The following is a 19750-nucleotide window of genomic DNA, read 5'->3' on the forward strand; positions in this document are numbered from 1 at the left end:
GTGAGAAAATATAAAAACTTTGGTATGAAGGTCTCCTGACACTGTATGTTGTATGTGTAGTAATTGGTGAGAAAAGATAAAAACTTTGGTATGAAGGTCTACTCCTGACACTGTATGTTGTATGTGTAGTAATGGTGAGAAAAAGATAAAAACTTTGGTATGAAGGTCTCCTGACACTGTATGTTGTATGTGTAGTAATTGGTGAGAAAAGATAAAAACTTTGGTGGTATGAAGGTCTTCTCCTGACACTGTATGTTGTATGTGTAGTAATTGGTGAGAAAAGATAAAAACTTTGGTATGAAGGTCTTCTCCTGACACTGTATGTTGTATGTGTAGTAATGGTGAGAAAAGATAAAAACTTTGGTATGAAGGTCTACTCCTGACACTGTATGTTGTATGTGTAGTAATTGGTGAGAAAAGATAAAAACTTTGGTATGAAGGTCTTCTCCTGACACTGTATGTTGTATGTGTAGTAATTGGTGAGAAAAGATAAAAACTTTGGTATGAAGGTCTTCTCCTGACACTGTATGTTGTATGTGTAGTAATGGTGAGAAAAGATAACTCGCTTTGGTATGAAGGTCTTCTCCTGACACTGTATGTTGTATGTGTAGTAAATGGTGAGAAAAGATAAAAACTTTGGTATGAAGGTCTTCTCCTGACACTGTATGTTGTATGTGTAGTAATTGGTGAGAAAAGATAAAAACTTTGGTATGAAGGTCTTCTCCTGACACTGTATGTTGTATGTGTAGTAATTGGTGAGAAAAGATAAAAACTTTGGTGGTATGAAGGTCTTCTCCTGACACTGTATGTTGTATGTGTAGTAATTGGTGAGAAAAGATAAAAACTTTGGTATGAAGGTCTTCTCCTGACACTGTATGTTGTATGTGTAGTAATTGGTGAGAAAAGATAAAAACTTTGGTATGAAGGTCTTCTCCTGACACTGTATGTTGTATGTGTAGTAATTGGTGAGAAAAGATAAAAACTTTGGTATGAAGGTCTTCTCCTGACACTGTATGTTGTATGTGTAGTAATTGGTGAGAAAAGATAAAAACTTTGGTATGAAGGTCTTCTCCTGACACTGTATGTTGTATGTGTAGTAATTGGTGAGAAAAGATAAAAACTTTGGTATGAAGGTCTACTCCTGACACTGTATGTTGTATGTGTAGTAATTGGTGAGAAAAGATAAAAACTTTGGTATGAAGGTCTTCTCCTGACACTGTATGTTGTATGTGTAGTAATGGTGAGAAAAGATAAAAACTTTGGTATGAAGGTCTTCTCCTGACACTGTATGTTGTATGTGTAGTAATGGTGAGAAAAGATAAAAACTTTGGTATGAAGGTCTCTCCTGACACTGTATGTTGTATGTGTAGTAATTGGTGAGAAAAGATAAAAACTTTGGTAGTTGTATGTGTAGTATGGTGAGTAAAACTTTGGTATGAAGGTCTTCTCCTGACACTGTATGTTGTATGTGTAGTAATTGGTGAGAAAATATAAAAACTTTGGTATGAAGGTCTTCTCCTGACACTGTATGTTGTATGTGTAGTAATTGGTGAGAAAAGATAAAAACTTTGGTATGAAGGTCTACTCCTGACACTGTATGTTGTATGTGTAGTTATTGGTGAGATAATATAAAAACTTTGGTATGAAGGTCTTCTCCTGACACTGTATGTTGTATGTGTAGTAATGGTGAGAAAAGATAAAAACTTTGGTATGAAGGTCTTCTCCTGACACTGTATGTTGTATGTGTAGTAATGGTGAGAAAAGATAAAAACTTTGGTATGAAGGTCTACTCCTGACACTGTATGTTGTATGTGTAGTAATTGGTGAGAAAAGATAAAAACTTTGGTATGAAGGTCTACTCCTGACACTGTATGTTGTATGTGTAGTAATGGTGAGAAAAGATAAAAACTTTGGTATGAAGGTCTTCTCCTGACACTGTATGTTGTATGTGTAGTAATTGGTGAGAAAAGATAAAAAAAAACTTTGGTATGAAGGTCTTCTCCTGACACTGTATGTTGTATGTGTAGTAATTGGTGAGAAAAGATAAAAACTTTGGTATAAGGTCTTCTCCTGACACTGTATGTTGTATGTGTAGTAATGGTGAGAAAAGATAAAAACTTTGGTATGAAGGTCTACTCCTGACACTGTATGTTGTATGTGTAGTAATGGTGAGGAAAAGATAAAAACTTTGGTATTAAGGTCTACTCCTGACACTGTATGTTGTATGTGTAGTAATTGGTGAGAAAATATAAAAACTTTGGTATGAAGGTCTTCTCCTGACACTGTATGTTGTATGTGTAGTAATTGGTGAGAAAAGATAAAAACTTTGGTATGAAGGTCTACTCCTGACACTGTATGTTGTATGTGTAGTAATTGGTGAGAAAATATAAAAACTTTGGTATGAAGGTCTGCTCCTGACACTGTATGTTGTATGTGTAGTAATTGGTGAGAAAAGATAAAAACTTTGGTATGAAGGTCTCTCCTGACACTGTATGTTGTATGTGTAGTAATGGTGAGAAAAGATAAAAACTTTGGTATGAAGGTCTTCTCCTGACACTGTATGTTGTATGTGTAGTAATTGGTGAGAAAAGATAAAAACTTTGGTATGAAGGTCTACTCCTGACACTGTATGTTGTATGTGTAGTAATTAGTGAGAAAAGATAAAAACTTTGGTATGAAGGTCTACTCCTGACACTGTATGTTGTATGTGTAGTAATTAGTGAGAAAAGATAAAAACACTTTGGTATGAAGGTCTACTCCTGACACTGTATGTTGTATGTGTAGTAATTGGTGAGAAAAGATAAAACTTTGGTATGAAGGTCTTACTCCTGACACTGTATGTTGTATGTGTAGTAATTGGTGAGAAAAGATAAAAACTTTGGTATGAAGGTCTTCTCCTGACACTGTATGTTGTATGTGTAGTAATTGGTGAGAAAAAGATAAAAACTTTGGTATGAAGGTCTTCTCCTGACACTGTATGTTGTATGTGTAGTAATGGTGAGAAAAGATAAAAACTTTGGTATGAAGGTCTTCTCCCTGACACTGTATGTTGTATGTGTAGTAATTGGTGAGAAAAGATAAAAACTTTTGGTATGAAGGTCTTCTCCTGACACTGTATGTTGTATGTGTAGTAATTGGTGAGAAAAGATAAAAACTTTGGTATGAAGGTCTTCTCCTGACACTGTATGTTGTATGTGTAGTAATTGGTGAGAAAAGATAAAAAACTTTGGTATGAAGGTCTACTCCTGACACTGTATGTTGTATGTGTAGTAATTGGTGAGAAAAGATAAAAACTTTGGTATGAAGGTCTTCTCCTGACACTGTATGTTGTATGTGTAGTAATTGGTGAGAAAAGATAAAAACTTTGGTATTAAGGTCTTCTCCTGACACTGTATGTTGTATGTGTAGTAATGGTGAGAAAAGATAAAAACTTTGGTATGAAGGTCTTCTCCTGACACTGTATGTTGTATGTGTAGTAATTGGTGAGAAAAGATAAAAACTTTGGTATGAAGGTCTTCTCCTGACACTGTATGTTGTATGTGTAGTAATTGGTGAGAAAAGATAAAAACTTTGGTATGAAGGTCTTCTCCTGACACTGTATGTTGTATGTGTAGTAATTGGTGAGAAAAGATAAAAACTTTGGTATGAAGGTCTACTCCTGACACTGTATGTTGTATGTGTAGTAATTGGTGAGAAAATATAAAAACTTTGGTATGAAGGTCTTCTCCTGACACTGTATGTTGTATGTGTAGTAATTGGTGAGAAAAGATAAAAACTTTGGTATGAAGGTCTTCTCCTGACACTGTATGTTGTATGTGTAGTAATTGGTGAGAAAAGATAAAAACTTTGGTATGAAGGTCTTACTCCTGACACTGTATGTTGTATGTGTAGTAATGGTGAGAAAAGATAAAAACTTTGGTATGAAGGTCTTCTCCTGACACTGTATGTTGTATGTGTAGTAATGGTGAGAAAAGATAAAAACTTTGGTATGAAGGTCTACTCCTGACACTGTATGTTGTATGTGTAGTAATGGTGAGAAAAGATAAAAACTTTGGTATGAAGGTCTTCTCCTGACACTGTATGTTGTATGTGTAGTAATGGTGAGAAAAGATAAAAACTTTGGTATGAAGGTCTACTCCTGACACTGTATGTTGTATGTGTAGTAATGGTGAGAAAAGATAAAAACTTTGGTATGAAGGTCTACTCCTGACACTGTATGTTGTATGTGTAGTAATGGTGAGAAAAGATAAAAACTTTGGTATGAAGGTCTACTCCTGACACTGTATGTTGTATGTGTAGTAATTGGTGAGAAAAGATAAAAACTTTGGTATGAAGGTCTACTCCTGACACTGTATGTTGTATGTGTAGTATTGGTGAGAAAAGATAAAAAACTTTGGTATGAAGGTCTACTCCTGACACTGTATGTTGTATGTGTAGTAATTGGTGAGAAAAGATAAAAACTTTGGTATGAAGGTCTACTCCTGACACTGTATGTTGTATGTGTAGTAATTGGTGAGAAAAGATAAAAACTTTGGTATGAAGGTCTTCTCCTGACACTGTATGTTGTATGTGTAGTAATGGTGAGAAAAGATAAAAACTTTGGTATGAAGGTCTTCTCCTGACACTGTATGTTGTATGTGTAGTAATGGTGAGAAAAGATAAAAACTTTGGTATGAAGGTCTACTCCTGACACTGTATGTTGTATGTGTAGTAATTGGTGAGAAAAGATAAAAACTTTGGTATGAAGGTCTACTCCTGACACTGTATGTTGTATGTGTAGTAATTAGTGAGAAAAGATAAAAACTTTGGTATGAAGGTCTACTCCTGACACTGTATGTTGTATGTGTAGTAATTGGTGAGAAAAGATAAAAACTTTGGTATGAAGGTCTACTCCTGACACTGTATGTTGTATGTGTAGTAATTGGTGAGAAAAGATAAAATCTTTGGTATGAAGGTCTACTCCTGACACTGTATGTTGTATGTGTAGTAATTGGTGAGAAAAGATAAAAACTTTGGTATGAAGGTCTACTCCTGACACTGTATGTTGTATGTGTAGTAATGGTGAGAAAAGATAAAAAATAGTATGGGAAAGATAAAAACTTTGATATGAAGGTCTTCTCCCGACACTGTATGTTGTATGTGTAGTAATTGGTGAGAAAAGATAAAAAAACTTTGTTGTATGTGTAATGGATGAAATGAGATGAAGGTCTACTAAGTATTCCTGACAGTCTGTTGTAAGAGTGAAGTGATGGATTCGACGTGAAACATGTACTATATTTACTGGTTGTTCAGAAACCGAACAAATTGGTGTGTTTGATAGTCTTCAATAAGTTTTAGTCAGGCTGATGATAGTATTTACTGTATTAGCGTTTTTAGAGCAGCTGGGTTTTAACAGTTAAGAAGCTATAGACTAGACCTATTATTCTTGCAGTTAAACTATTCATAACAATTAATTTTCATATATTCTAGTCACTCAGGGAATACACTAAATTTAATCACTTACAAAAAGAAATTGGTGTACCCGGTAGTATAAATTAACAAAAGTATAAGAAACATAATTTTGATGTTAATGATTGTCATTTTGATTGAAAATAAGAATTTTAAGAAATGAGAAGCTCGATCAATCATGTTTATGGGTAAAGATTTCAAAGTTAAGTTCAATCCTTTTTTAACATTACAAGTTTTCTATTGACGTATACATTCAACTTGCCATTTAAAGTGATTGGTTCAGTCATGATTACACTTAAACTCATTCACCCCTGGAATTCCAAAATGGACTATTTCAGCCTTTGTACTGGATGAATCTAATTATGTCTTCAGGGGTGAATGGATTATGTACTGTATTTGACCCTATAAGCGCCCCTCCCCCTTTTTGAGGCCTCAATTTCAATTGCCCAGGCATAAATAAGACCAAAACTACATAAAATGGTATAAATTTGCAATAATTTTGACTTATTAGCACCTTTTCATTTTTATCAATTTTTTAAGCACCCTGGGCGCTGATTGGGTCGAATACGGTATTACTAATTAGATTCTATTTACAATTAAATGTGGTGTGTTTGACTACATAGTGCCAGTACAATCTTATTCCGTCTCGGCTCAGTTCAATTATTAGTCAGAATGTACATTGTACTTTTCAATTATAAATGCTTTCACCAAACTTACAGATTGGAAGCTGCCGAATGCTTGAAATTTAGATATAGATATTAATCAATTCTTATAATGAAATGGGTTTTTTTTTTTGCTTTAAATCAAGTGAGCAAAATCGCAGCTGTAATGAAAATCGTTCATTTTACATGCTCGATAGGTCAATGCTAAATCTTGTTCAATCCGAATAAAATCAATTTAATCTTGATCTCTAACCCGTTCCATAAACCTTCTCTCCGTTAAGTCAAGATCTGATATTTGCTGTTTTCTATGATCATGTAACTCAGTTATTGATATTCTCGACTTCTACCTCTTCCATCATATATCATGGAGCCAATATTAGTTCCTTTCAGAGAGTGATCATGAATGGATTTGGCCTCTAGGAGTTTCAGGGTCTCCTCTCCTGAGAACGTACCTCGGATATCACCTGTATACTATTGCAAAGTTTGAAATAAAGTCTTTATATGTTTAGAATATGGTTGTGGTAATTAATGGTTCTGTTTGTTTAGACTATAAGTATGAATTAACCTACCATAGAACTGGTAATAATGTTTAAGGGACAGTATGTTTGCGATCTTGCTGTATATTGTTGTGGAATCAAACAATGTTTATCCAGAAAATATTGTGTATTCTTAAAACCAGGGAAATAGTATCGTCATGCATTCTTAAAACCAGATACTTTAATTTAGTTATTTTTAGACTAGTCTAATGTTTTGTCGTTTGAAGTCAGAATCATCATTTTTTTTAGGAGTGTATCGTCTTTCAGATTTTGAATTCCTATCAAGTTTAGTACAAACGGGTAATTTATGACTTTCTATTCTTGAATTTATAGAATACATGTAATTTTTTCATCAATACATACCATTCGGTCCAATAAACTCTCAGGGTGCTTAAAAAATTGAAAAAAGGAAGGGGGCGCTAATAGAACTAACTTTCGTAGAATTTAATTTGAGGTAAGTGAAATTGAGGCAGGAAGGGCGCTTACAGGGAGTGGGACTCTTATTGGGTTGAACACGGTATGTTCAATTGAATTCAAACTCCATTTTAATCTTACACTTTTATTTAATTGATATGACTATGAGATTTTTTTAACTGGTTATATACTGTACAATGAGTAAACTTTGTGAGAGTGGTTTAAATTTGATGCAGCCAATATAATCATCACATTTCATTACAGCCATATACAACAGTAATACTGTTTTATTGCCCAAGTTTTTTATGTGATATAGATAACAATGGTATGTTCTGGTTCATTCTGTTATAGAGCTTCTATGAGAAACTTTAAGTTAATTAAACTTGTTATAGATAGACGATGATGCATCCTCAATACTCCATGGGTTACTATTACTGCCATTATATTCACCCCAGGCCTGGAATAATTCATAGCAAAACTGAAGGCTCTATGGGCAACACCAAATGAGACAGGTAGTTTGTTCCATGGATATACATCAGAAGAATCAAATAACGGTTGACTGTGTGGCTTTCAAATTAGGTGTCACTGTCTTGGCTTTCAAATTAGGTGTCACTGTCTTTGTTATAATCAAAGGAAGTCTCTGCAGGCCTGTGATTGGTCAGTTTGTTTTTCTCCTGATCTGCCTTCAAATCTGCAGTGAAATATTATAACAGCAAAAGTAACCCCTGTAGTATCGAGGATAAAGACGGTGATGGTCAGATAATTTTAAATATTTACATATCACATTGTAAGAGTGTAATATGATCATGATGGCATCTGAGTGTTTGAAATGGTTCCTTTGTGTTTGTGTGGGTGGCGAGAGGTGCAGCAGATGTCTTGTCAATAAAATATTTTTAAACATATAGCTCATTTAAGTTATCTATATCTGTTAGTTAAAACACAGTTAGCGTAAATCCTTCTGTTCTCTTTGTGTTACATTGCATGGAATGTACCATAACTGGTCTATAAGTGACCTGTTGCCGGTTTACATTAAGATTTTGGACTGCTGCACAGTTTATATGTGATCATTACTTGGACAGTCGTCTATATCTGTACAGTACATTTACAGTAAAATTTGTTTTTAACAAATACGCTTACACCAAATTCATGGCTATAACGCAGCAATTTTCATTCTCTGACAAAGTTCCTATACAATATCTGCAATATGTATACATGTAACAAACTTTGATTATAACAAAGTGATTTTGATAGGTTTGAATGTTACAACCGAGTTATACTGTACATATACCCTAACATAAGATGAATGGTAACTTTAGAATCTTCATTAATTACACATTCACACAGATACTAAATTGAATACAGAGATGGTTTTAGACTATGAATTACAAGGATTAAGTGGTAATGTAAGCTATCCTGCCTGGAAAATAGGCCTGAAGTGGCAGGATTTGTGACAATCTTTCTGTGAAACATCACATGATGACCATATACATGGATATGTATAATGTCTATATACATGACAATTGTATAAACCATCTATATATCTAGAAAATTCAATAAGCTTAGTCATATTTTAGCACATTTCTAACCCAAAAAGTGATATCATAAAATACTATTTGTAAATGCACCATCTGATGATCAGAAAATGAAAATATTATCTCCCCCCCCCCCCCCAAAAGAAAAAAAAAAAGAAAAAATCATTTGAAATGAAAAACAAGAAGTACCACAAGGTTAGCATGTAACAAAAGTTCTTTATTATCTATTTCTGTATCTTCTGTGGTCATCTCTTTCCCTCCCCCGATCTCTGTCATATCTATCCCTCTCCTCTTCCCTGTCATATCTCTCCCTTCCCCGATCTCTTTCATATCTGTCCCTTCCTGAATCTCTATCATATCCATCCCCTTCTCTTTCTCCATATCTACCCTTCCCATAATTGTCCCTGTCTCTATCACTTGTTCTTTCTTCAGTCTTCCTTTTTCTTCCATTTGTGAATTGTTTATCTCTCCTTTCATCATCATATTTCCTATCTTTATCTCCATATCTATTATCAATTCTTTGTTTGTCTGTTCTGCTGTCTCTCTCTCCTGAACTGTTATTGAGAGCCCTATCATATCCACGGTCCACTTTCTCCTTTTTAACCTGAACATTTCCTTTGTTTTCATCAGTAGATTCTTCATCACTATCACTAGAATCTGATTTAGTGTCTTTTTCTTTCTTCTTCTTTTTCTTCTTTTCTTTCTTTTTCTTTGATTTTTTGTGTTTTTCTGTAAGATAAGAAAAAAGAATCGGATTTAAATCTTTTTAAACTATTAAATAAATTTCTTAAAAAAAAATACTCATCAGTTTGAAATAAATCTGAAAAAGGTATATAAATATATCTTCATAACTTTAACTTTGTGTTGTAACTTGTAGTTTGAACGTAAAAATTATTTTTTTAAAAGTGACATGTCCTTTGACTATGAATGTTAAAACATCCCGATGACCACAATGACCTTACACTTGTACCATGGCCAGTGCACTGCACTTAAGCTTTTGTGTTTGGTTTACCTTTCTTTTCTTTTTTCACCGGCAAAATTAAGTCTTCTTCCTCACTTTCTTTCTCTTCCTCCTCCTCGATTCTAGGGGCACATCCCTCTGACCGAAGTTTTTGAGTGACCTCATCCTCGTTGCCATGCTCTTTAGGTGGTCTGTAACCTTCCACATGATCAACACGAATAGTCCTGTTCAATAACTGGTCAAAAACAATGGCAAAATATTAACAATGAATTGATAACAACCTACATATAGGGATATCTTAACCTGAGGGAAGTATTTAAGCTAGGCTGCACATTCACAAGAATTGAGATTTTTATAACTTATTCTGGTAGTGCATGTGATTCTTTATTCTGCAGGCAATAAAAATCATGAAAATTAATCGCCAGCAAAAGTGTTTAAAACACAGACCTGTAAAGTTGGACCATACATGTCTATATCTTGAAATTTTATGATCATGATGTTAGTTCCTGTCTCATCAGCCAATCTGATTAAAATACAGATATTCACTATACACATTAAGGAGAAGATGTTTCAAGTAGATTGTGTCTTTACAGGGTGTATCCATGCACATACTGGAGAACAAATGGCAGTAAGAATACTGTAAAGTAAACTAACTTAATTTTTACTACCTTCATATATATGTTCTCCAGTTTGTCCAATATCTTATGATAAGCATCAAGTAAAGGTCAATAAACCCAGTTATGACTAGTCATGGTTCATGCAGAAATTTTGAAAGGACTTTTCAAAACTTTTTTTGCCATTTTCAAGGCCCCACTGAATTCAAATTTAGATTCAATCACTACAAAAATCATATGTTCTGTCAGCTACAACTTATGGAACGAGAGCCCCATGGGCCTTAACGATCACCTGAGTACAGATATAGAATGAAACAAAGACATATAAACATTATACACTGTCCCTTGATGTCGGTCAGTGATTTTTAGTTCACCTGGCCCGAAGGGCCAGTGAGCTTATGTCATGGCGCGGCGCCGTCGTCCGTCCGTCCGTCCGTCCGTCCGTCAACATTTCCTTTAAATCGCTACTAGTCATAGAGTTCTGGATGGCTTGTAACCAAATTTGGTCACAAACATCCTTGGAGGAGGGGGAACAGAACTTGTATAAATTTTGGCTCTGACACCCCAGGGGCAGGAGGGGCGGGGCCCAATAGGGAAATAGAGGTAAATCATATAAATCACTACTTGTCCTAGAGTTCTGCATGGATTGTAACCAAATTTGGCCACAAACATCCTTGGGGAAGGGGGACAGAACTTGTATAAATTTTGGCTCTGATCCCCCAGGGGCAGGAGGGGCGGGGCCCAATAGGGGAAATAGAGGTAAATCCTTTAAATCGCTACTTGTCATAGAGTTCTACATGGGATTGTAACCAAATTTGGGCCACAAACATCCTTGGGGGAAGGGAAACAGAACTTGTATAAATTTTGGCTCTGACCCCCCGGGGGCAGGAGGGGCAGGGCCAAATAGGGAAAATAGAGGTAAATTCTTTAAATCGCTACTAGTCATAAAGTTCTTCATGGATTGTAACCAAATTTTGCCACAAACATCCTTGGAGGAAGGGGAACAGAGCTTGTATAAATTTTGGCTCTGACCCCCCCAGGGGCAGGAGGGGCGGGGCCCAATAGGGGAAATAGAGGTAAATCCTATAAATTGCTACTAGTCATAGAGTTCTTCATGGATTGTAACCAAATTTGGCCAGAAACATCCTTGGGAGAAGGGGGACAGAACTTGTATAAATTTTGGCTCTGACATCCCGGGGGCAGTAGGGGCAGGGCCCAATAGGGGAAATAGAGGTAAATCCTTTAAATCGCTACTAGTCATAGAGTTCTTCATGGATTGTAACCAAATTTGGCCACAAGCATCCTTGGGGGAAGGGGAACAGAATTTGTATAAATTTTGGCTCTGGCCCCCCGGGGGCTGGAGGGGTGGGTCCAAGAGGGGAAATAGAGGTAAATCCTTTAAATAGCTACTAGTCATAGAGTTCTGCATGGAATGTAACCAAATTTGGCTAGAAATATCCTTGGGAGAATAAGAACTGAGTTTGTATAAATTTTGGCTCTGGTCCCCGGGGGCAGGAGAGGTGGGGCCAAATAGGCGAAATAAAGGTAAATTCTATAAATCGCTACTTAATTGTCCTAGAGTTCTGTATGGATTGTAACTAAATCATTTTTCATATTTTTAACTTGAAGTAAAATTAGAAGCTCAAACTTTCAATGGTGGTAATGGTGCAAAGTAAGTAACTTTTGTAACTGAAGAAAAATACTAAATCGTCTGCTCTTGTTTTTGATAGTGAAAAAATACCATTTGACAGCGGTGGAACATCTTTAACTTGTATATCTCAGGCTAATAATTAACTCTAATCAAGTTTAACTCATTTCCTATGAAAATTGAGCAAAATATGTTCATAAATGTGTTCTTCCTATATAAACTAAAGAAAACTTGACCCCTCCCCAGGGGGTAACGCGAGACCCAGGGTGATATAATTTACAATTTTTTAAAACACCTTTAGACCTTTCCGTCTACATAAATATTTGTTTCTACCAATTTCAGAATTTTAGAAGATTTTTGAAGTTTTAGCCTATTTGACCACTTGAGGCCCCGCTCCTCTGCCCCCAGGGGGTCAGCCAGGACCAATATGCATATGATGTTAAACTGCTATCCTAGGCTAATAATTCTAACCAAGTTTGACTCGTTTACTCTGAAAATTGAGCAAAAATATACCCATAAATGTGCTTTCCCACATATAAAACTATAGTAAACTTAACCCCCTCCCAAGGGAGAAACGTGAGACCCCAGGATCATATAATTCACAATTATTGAAAAGACCTTTCAATCTATAAAAAATATTTGATTCTACCATTTCCAGAATTTCAGATGAAGATTTTTGGAAGTTTTACCTATTTCCACCCCGCCATAAGCTAGGCCCCTGGGTCAGTCATGGAAAATTTGTTAATAAGTTTCAAAGGCCATCTCATACTGATATTCTGACAACATTTGAATTATTTTCTATTACAAATGACAAATAATGCTCAAAAATGTGTTTCCCTATATAAACTATAGTAAACTTAACCCTCTCCCCAGGGGAAACGAAAGACTCCTGGGTCATATAATTCACATTTTTGTAAAGGACCTTAAGACCTTTCTATCTATGATGAGTATCTAATTCTACCTCATCTGTGAGTAGAGAAGAAGATTTTTGAAGTTTTAGTCAATTTTACACTTTTTGGCCCCTCTCACAGCCCCCTGGGGGATGGGGACCATACAATTCACAATTTTGATTGGTCTTATACCTTAGAAGGTCTGTACAAAATTCCATTGAAATTGCTTCAGTGGTTTTGGAGAAGAAGTCAAAAATGTAAAAAGTTTATCGTCGCACGACGGACGACGACGGACAAAAGGTGATTAGAATAGGTCACCATGAGACTTTGTCTCAGGTGACCTAAAAATTACTGTATTGACTATTCACCATGATTACTTATGATTATGATGAATAAATAGTTCATAAAATGTAGTTTTGGGATGTGTCTAAAGTTTGATCAAATCTCGTGTTTATTTTACGCTTTAATATAAATTTAAAATGAGGAAACAAAATGTCATTTAACAACAGATGTATTTTTCAAAGCCCTTTCCATGCTGTTTGACGAATTTCAAGGACTTTCAAGGCTAAACTATTTATTTAAAGGTACTACTAAATCATTAGATTACTTAAGCATTGATGTCACTATTTTTTAATTTTATCAGGGTATGAAAAAAAAATTGTTTGCAAACTGTGTGATTCCGGGTAGCGGATTCTCACAAAAGTTTGCAAACAATTTTTTTTTGTAATGGAAATTTGACAAGCAAAACAGCATACATTCTATGAAGCTTTAGAGTATGTAATGGAAATATGACAAGAGGTGAGAGGTATTTTCTGTTAACCTGTTAATTGTGTAAATTTTTTTAAAAAAATTTTCCATTTTAGGGGCGGGAAATCCTGAAGAACTAGGTTTCAAATTGGTGTGGCCTGATACAAACTTTTAAAATTTTGTTATTAACACAAAGTACACAACTTTTACAATTATTTTCAGTTCTATAATTCTTTTTATCTTTTATTACATGATTTTTTAACGATATAGTCCCTTTAGGGACTTTCAAGGCCAACACATAAATTCAAGGACTTTTCAAGGCTTTTGCACACCATGACGGTGGAAAACTTACATTAAATCCATTCAGATTGTCCACTGCCAACACTGTGCTGCGCTGGTCCTCATAACACAGGAAGCCGAACCCTTTAAACTTGCCAGATTGTTTGTCGCGTACTAGGTTTACATTGACCACCTCGCCATACCTAAACAACAAATCATTATCAATTCAGTCTTTCCTCATAATTATTGGGTGGGTGTATGCTTAAAGGGACATGAACCTAAATAAACCATGTAAATTTGAGTAAAATACATATTTAAGACGTGTCAGATACCTTACTAAGTAATATATATCAGTTATCATGCAAATGTATCAAATAAAATAATTTTAATGGAAATTCCATCTTTCTGTATTTAGAACCGCCCGGTCAAATTTTGTAACGATAGTATAGTAGTGTTGAACTTTAGTGACCTCCCACAATGCACTGCATATGTAAACAAAATGGTGGGTCAAAAACGTGGGTGAAGTGAACACAAACGAATCCCGATAGAAAACAGTGTACGTCAAGAGTCAGTAACGTGCGCGATTAGGAAAGTAGGTAAATATAAATGCATCACTGAAATGCAAGAGACGGGAGCAACTCCATACTTTATACTTGTGAGATGTTCATATAAGTCAGTAACCTCCCTTCGCGGTGCCCTGTCGAATGAAAAGTCTCTTTTGACTTTTGACTTAGCATTCTAACGTTATTTAAATACAAATTGTTCTATAACAAATATGGCATAAACTTCATTTGTCAACCATCGTAAATTAGAAAATTAATTTTAAAATGTGGAAAACTAATATTCCTTGTCATGTCACAAAGTTTGTTGTTTATTATAACCTCGCTTTCGGCCAGCTTTTGTTTTGTGTTCCAAAAATAGAATATGACAGTCTATTTTTATCATTTTTGAGGTAGGTATTCCCCACGTTTTCCTGTCGTTTTAGATAACCAATCATTGTAATAAAATATGCAATAATTATCTGAAAACTACATCTAAGCATACAGAACAAATTATTTAAGGTTCATGTCCCTTTAAACATGACCATGCAGTAATAACGATAAGTGACTTAGTTGAACTATTAATAGTCTAGCTCTCGCACTTTCTTCCTCATTGCAATTCCTGAAAAATAACAGGTTTGATATTTATATTCATAACTTCGATTCTGACATTACAAATTTTGGAAGGTATGAATTCACAATCAACAGCCTATAGCTTTATCACATTCAAATGACCTTGTTATACAATTTATAAATATTTACATGTAGAGAGTCATATTGTATGTTTTTGTAGGATTCTACATTATCTGTTGTACTTACTGTGAAAAAACACAGATGACATCCCCTTCTGTAAGATCATATGGAAGCCCTCCAATAAATACCCATGCACTATCTTTATACTTATCATGCCAAGATTTCTTTCCAATCAGTCCAAGTTCCAACTCCCTCTTGTTTAGTTCCTGTGTGTTCCTTACATTTCTGAAAAGATATTTAGAAATTTTAAACTGATATGGTCTTTCTTTGCATATTGCTCCCTGCCATCCTCGATACTCCAGGGGTATCGATCACCTATAATCACTACACTCCTGGACTATCTCATGGTAAAACTGGAGCCAACAGAATAGGTAATTTAGTCCTTTGATACACATCAAAAGAGCCTATGATGGTACACTGGTTGACTATGTGGCTTTGAAGTTGGGCGTAACTCTCTCTCTCTGTAGTCTTCAAAGGAAACCTTTGCAGGCCTGTGATTGGTTCAGATTTTTCCTCTGAGCTGCCTTCAGTTTTACCATGAGATAGTCCACTCCAGGTGTGTAGAGATTGTAAGTGATCGGAACCCCCAGTATTACCAACCTCTGATGAGGTCAAATCGGGTGATCACCCTTGATAAAACGGGTGAAAGGGTAAAAAAAAAGGGTCATGTGCGAAACAACATTTTATTGTAATTTTTAACACTTTTTAAAAGCCTTAAATACGCATATATATATTATTATCATATTGTTATTCAATAATATTTACAATGTTTTTTTGTAATAATATAATTAATATCTGATAATTAATAAAAGTATCGAATTAACAAGAGGCCCAGAGGGCCTGTATCGCTCACCTGGTTTGTAATGCCAAGTAATGTTCTGATACAAGTTCATTGTTTATTTTCTTAAGGAATTTGAATATCAACCTCTAATTCCCCTATTGGGCCCCACTTTTTCTGCTCAAGGGGGTCAAAGCCAAAGTTTATACGAATTCTGTTAACCCCAAGGCCAAATGTTCAATTTCTGACAATAGCCGATTTTAGGATTTACCTCATTTCCCTATTGGGCCCTGCCCCTCCTGCCCCCGGGGGTCAGAGCCAAAATTTATACAAGTTCTGTTCCCCTTCCCCCAAGGATGTTTTTGGCCAAATTTGGTTACAATCCATGCAGAACTCTAGGACAAGTAGTGATTTATAGGATTTACCTCTATTTCCCCTATTGGGCCCCCCTCTACTCCTGCCCGGGGTCAGAGCCAAAATTTATACAAGTTCTGTTCCCCTTCCCCCAAGGATGTTCTGGCCAAATTTGGTTACAATCCATGCAGAACTCTAGGACAAGTAGCGATTTATAGGATTTACCTCTATTTCCCCTATTGGGCCCCGCCCCTCCTGCCCCCGGGGGGTCAGAGCCAAAATTTACACAAGTTCTGTTCCCCTTCCCCCAAGGATGTTTCTGGCCAAATTTGGTTACAATCCATGCAGAACTCTAGGACAAGTAGAGATTTATAGAATTTACCTCTATTTTCCCTATTGGGCCCCGCCCCTCCTGCCCCCGGGGGGTCAGAGCCAAAATTATTACAAGTTCTGTTCCCCTTCCCCCAAGAATGTTTCTGGCCAAATTTGGTTACAATCCATGCAGAACTCTAGGACAAGTAGCGATTTATAGAATTTACCTCTATTTCCCCTATTGGGCCCCGCCCCTCCTGCCCCCCGGGGGGTCAGAGCCAAAATTTATACAAGTTCTGTTCCCCTTCCCCCAAGGATGTTTGTGGCCAAATTTGGTTACAATCCATCCAGAACTCTATGACTAGTAGCAATTTAAAGCCCCTCCTGCCACCCGGGGTCAGGTGCCAAAATTTATACAAGTTCTGTTCCCCTTCCCCCAAGAATGTTTCTGGCCAAATTTAGGTTACAATCCATGCACAACTCTAGGACAAGTAGTGATTTATGGATTTAACCTCTATTTCCCATATCGGGCCCCGCCCATATCCTGCCCCCTTGGGGTCAGAGCCAAAATTTATACAAGTTCTGTTCCCCTTTCCCCAAGGATGTTGTCTGGCTAAATTTTTGGTTACAATCCATGAAGAACTCTAGGACAAGTAGTGATTTATAGAATTTACCTCTATTTTCCCTATTGGGCCCCGCCCCCTCCTGCCCCCGGGGGTCAGAGCCAAAATTTATACAAGTTCTGTTCCCCTTCCCCCAAGGATGTTTCTGGCCAAATTTGGTTACAATCCATGCAGAACTCTCGGGACACAAGTAAGCGATTTTTCATTGGATTTTCATCTTTTTCCCCTTTTGGGGGCCCCAGCCACCCACCTGCCCGCCGGGGGTCAGTGCCAAAATTTTATACAATTTCTGTGTCCCCATCCACCCAAGGCTGTTAGTGGCCCAAATTTGGTTTCCATCCATCCAGAACTCTATGTACTAAGTAGCTATTTAAAGGAAATGTTTGAAGGCGTTACGTACGGAACGGTAGCATGGACGACGTACGACTGGGACAACGCATAGGACAACGGAAATTCTAACTTCTCGGAGGACGGATGGTGGACGGTACGGACGTCTACGGACGCCGCGCCATGACATAATGCTCATCCAGCCCATTCTGGGGCCAGGTGAGCTAAAAATAAAAAAATAATAAAATATTTAATAACAATACGGATTTTTGGTTTCTACAAGTAGATCTCTGCGTAGCTCAATCTTACAACACTGAAGTTAATTGTTATCTCCTACTGAAACACCAATTGAACCCGTTATATGGGGACTGCATGTACCCGTGTGAAAGAGGTGTTTCTGAGTGAACACCCGTGTGTTATGACCTGGCAACTGTCGTTATTAAAACACACTCAGTGTCAAGTGAAATTGTTTATTGTATACACAAGACTGTATGGATGTGTCTTGGCATTTTCTCGGCCACGTTGGCGACACACAAAATTGTCCGGATTATGGCGGGAATTTCCATTAACGAAAATTAACATTCTTTTCCCGAATATGGTATTTCCGGGTTTAGGAAAAACAAAATTCCGGGACCTATTGAGTAATTAATAAACGTTACGGAAACTACATTTCCCTGTCATTTCCGTTCGGATTAGTTATTTTCCGGGTCTATCGGCGTGTAAGGATTATGCGGGTTCCTCTCGTATTTTTACTAAGAAAATCGAAATGTTGGATTTTAAAAATATTAAATCTAGCTATGTATTTGCGAGAATCAAATTAAGCTAAAAGCACAGAAGCTAAACAGTAGGTCGTTTTCAGACAGGTCGGGGGAGAAGTCCCTGAGTTGGCTATAATAGCCAAATACGGCTATAATAGCCAAGATATCAGCTATGAAAATCACAGTGGCATAACACATAGAGATCTGCCGATAAAATGTATTTCAAAATCAAACAGTCGAGTTTTACAGTAAATTGGAATATGATCCAATGTTCTTAGTTATTACAAAAAACGATGATTGAAACAAAAAACTCACCTGTGCAAATTTTGTGTATAATCCTTCGGTTTTTTTCCGGCCATGAAACAAGAACTTAATAAAGGGGTGTAAATCTAACAGAAGGAAAAACTAAGACCATAACCAAGTCGGCACATTGACATTTTCGGCCCGCCGGTCAAAAGTTCAGCAGTTCTGTAGCAGTATGATATCATATGCTTAACTTTAATATTTGAAAAAAAAAAACCAGTAAAGTCAACTTACGTAAGTGGATTCATTCCGTCAAATTGGTGCTAGTAGAGCTTTTTGGTCGTATTCGGGCTTAACAGGTCAAGAGACGTATTGCCAAACTCGAACATGTACTGTACAAAACCGGATCACCCACTAACATATAATGCGCATGTGTAGAGAAAGTAAGTCTGGCAAGGCATATTTAGGAATAAACATGAGAATACCAAACCTGACAGGATCAGAATATACGCGGATTTAATTCTTACAGCAGAATTAGTGAACGAAAATGATATCAAGAGTACAAGTAGAATTTATTATTTGATTATAATACATACTATATATTATATTAAGAGTGCAAGTAGAATTTATTATTTGATGACGATGCTCGTACTAATCACACGATTTAGAGTCAAATCGGCCCAGAGTAATTAGTAAGTTAAAACGGCCCAGAGTAAAATCGGTCTACTTGGCCCAGTTCACGACCGCTGTTGTTGTTGTAACAGTAACTACATCATATACTGAGTTACTCTTAACCAACATTAGTTATCTATGGTATAAATTTATTTTAATTAGATTATTGATAAATAATTCAATTTTAACATATTTTTGTATGTAAGATATCAATATTCAAAAATGTGATAAAATAAATACATTTTTAATAATATATTTTAAACAGTTTATGGATAGTCTGTATCTAAATAATTCATATATTGAAAGACTCTTTTTATTGAAATTATGTGATCTATAAGCATGGTTTATAATTTGTTTTATGCATTGTATTTTATGTAATAGAGTACGTAAGGACCAAATTAGGTTTGAAGTAACGTTTCACATCTTTGCTATTTAACGTCGCGCATAGCTATGAAATATTACTTTAAATCTTATTTCAAATTAGATGGACGATACCTAAACTCTTTTCGAAATTGTACATGATTTGAATATTGCCAATCAATCTAGTATAAAGTAATTTTAATGTAAATTGAACTTTTTTGTTTGTTTGTAAATGTTTTAATTGTTAGTCTTCATTCGCAACGCCTTATCCCATTACCGCAACGCCATTTTTCATTTAAG

The 19750-nt window shown here is 36.0% G+C and overlaps 2 protein-coding genes and 1 long non-coding RNA gene across 3 annotated transcripts in view; 1 reads left to right on the top strand and 2 right to left on the bottom strand.

Moving 5' to 3' along the window:
- LOC138306926 (uncharacterized) overlaps positions 1–19750 on the bottom strand; it is a 119672-nt gene that overhangs the window by 84226 nt on the left and 15696 nt on the right. The gene's annotated exons all lie outside the window — the stretch shown is intronic.
- On the top strand, positions 4428–7962 carry LOC138307232 (uncharacterized). Its single transcript, XR_011205951.1, has 2 exons — positions 4428–4610; positions 5113–7962. It is a non-coding gene; the product is annotated as an uncharacterized lncRNA (long non-coding RNA).
- On the bottom strand, positions 8789–18849 carry LOC138307231 (RNA-binding motif protein, X-linked 2-like). Its single transcript, XM_069247870.1, has 5 exons — positions 18713–18849; positions 15090–15248; positions 13805–13934; positions 9605–9788; positions 8789–9321 (listed from the first exon to the last, which is right to left on the bottom strand). Exons 1-5 carry the CDS (start codon positions 18724–18726, stop codon positions 8813–8815), a joined length of 996 nt encoding a protein of 331 aa, XP_069103971.1. The 5' UTR covers positions 18727–18849; the 3' UTR covers positions 8789–8812.

The sequence above is a fragment of the Argopecten irradians genome, chromosome 14 (genome assembly GCF_041381155.1).
Source record: "Argopecten irradians isolate NY chromosome 14, Ai_NY, whole genome shotgun sequence".
In the NCBI taxonomy this organism is placed as follows: domain Eukaryota; kingdom Metazoa; phylum Mollusca; class Bivalvia; order Pectinida; family Pectinidae; genus Argopecten; species Argopecten irradians.

Excerpts from the sequence above, each read along its gene's own strand:
- LOC138307231 (XM_069247870.1), bottom strand. Across the intron at positions 13,935-15,089 it reads GTCATCTGTGTTTTTTCACA|GTATGGCGAGGTGGTCAATG; the intron begins GTAAGTACAACA and ends TTTGTTGTTTAG. Across the intron at positions 9,322-9,604 it reads GGTGAAAAAAGAAAAGAAAG|AAAAACACAAAAAATCAAAG; the intron begins GTAAACCAAACA and ends CTTATCTTACAG.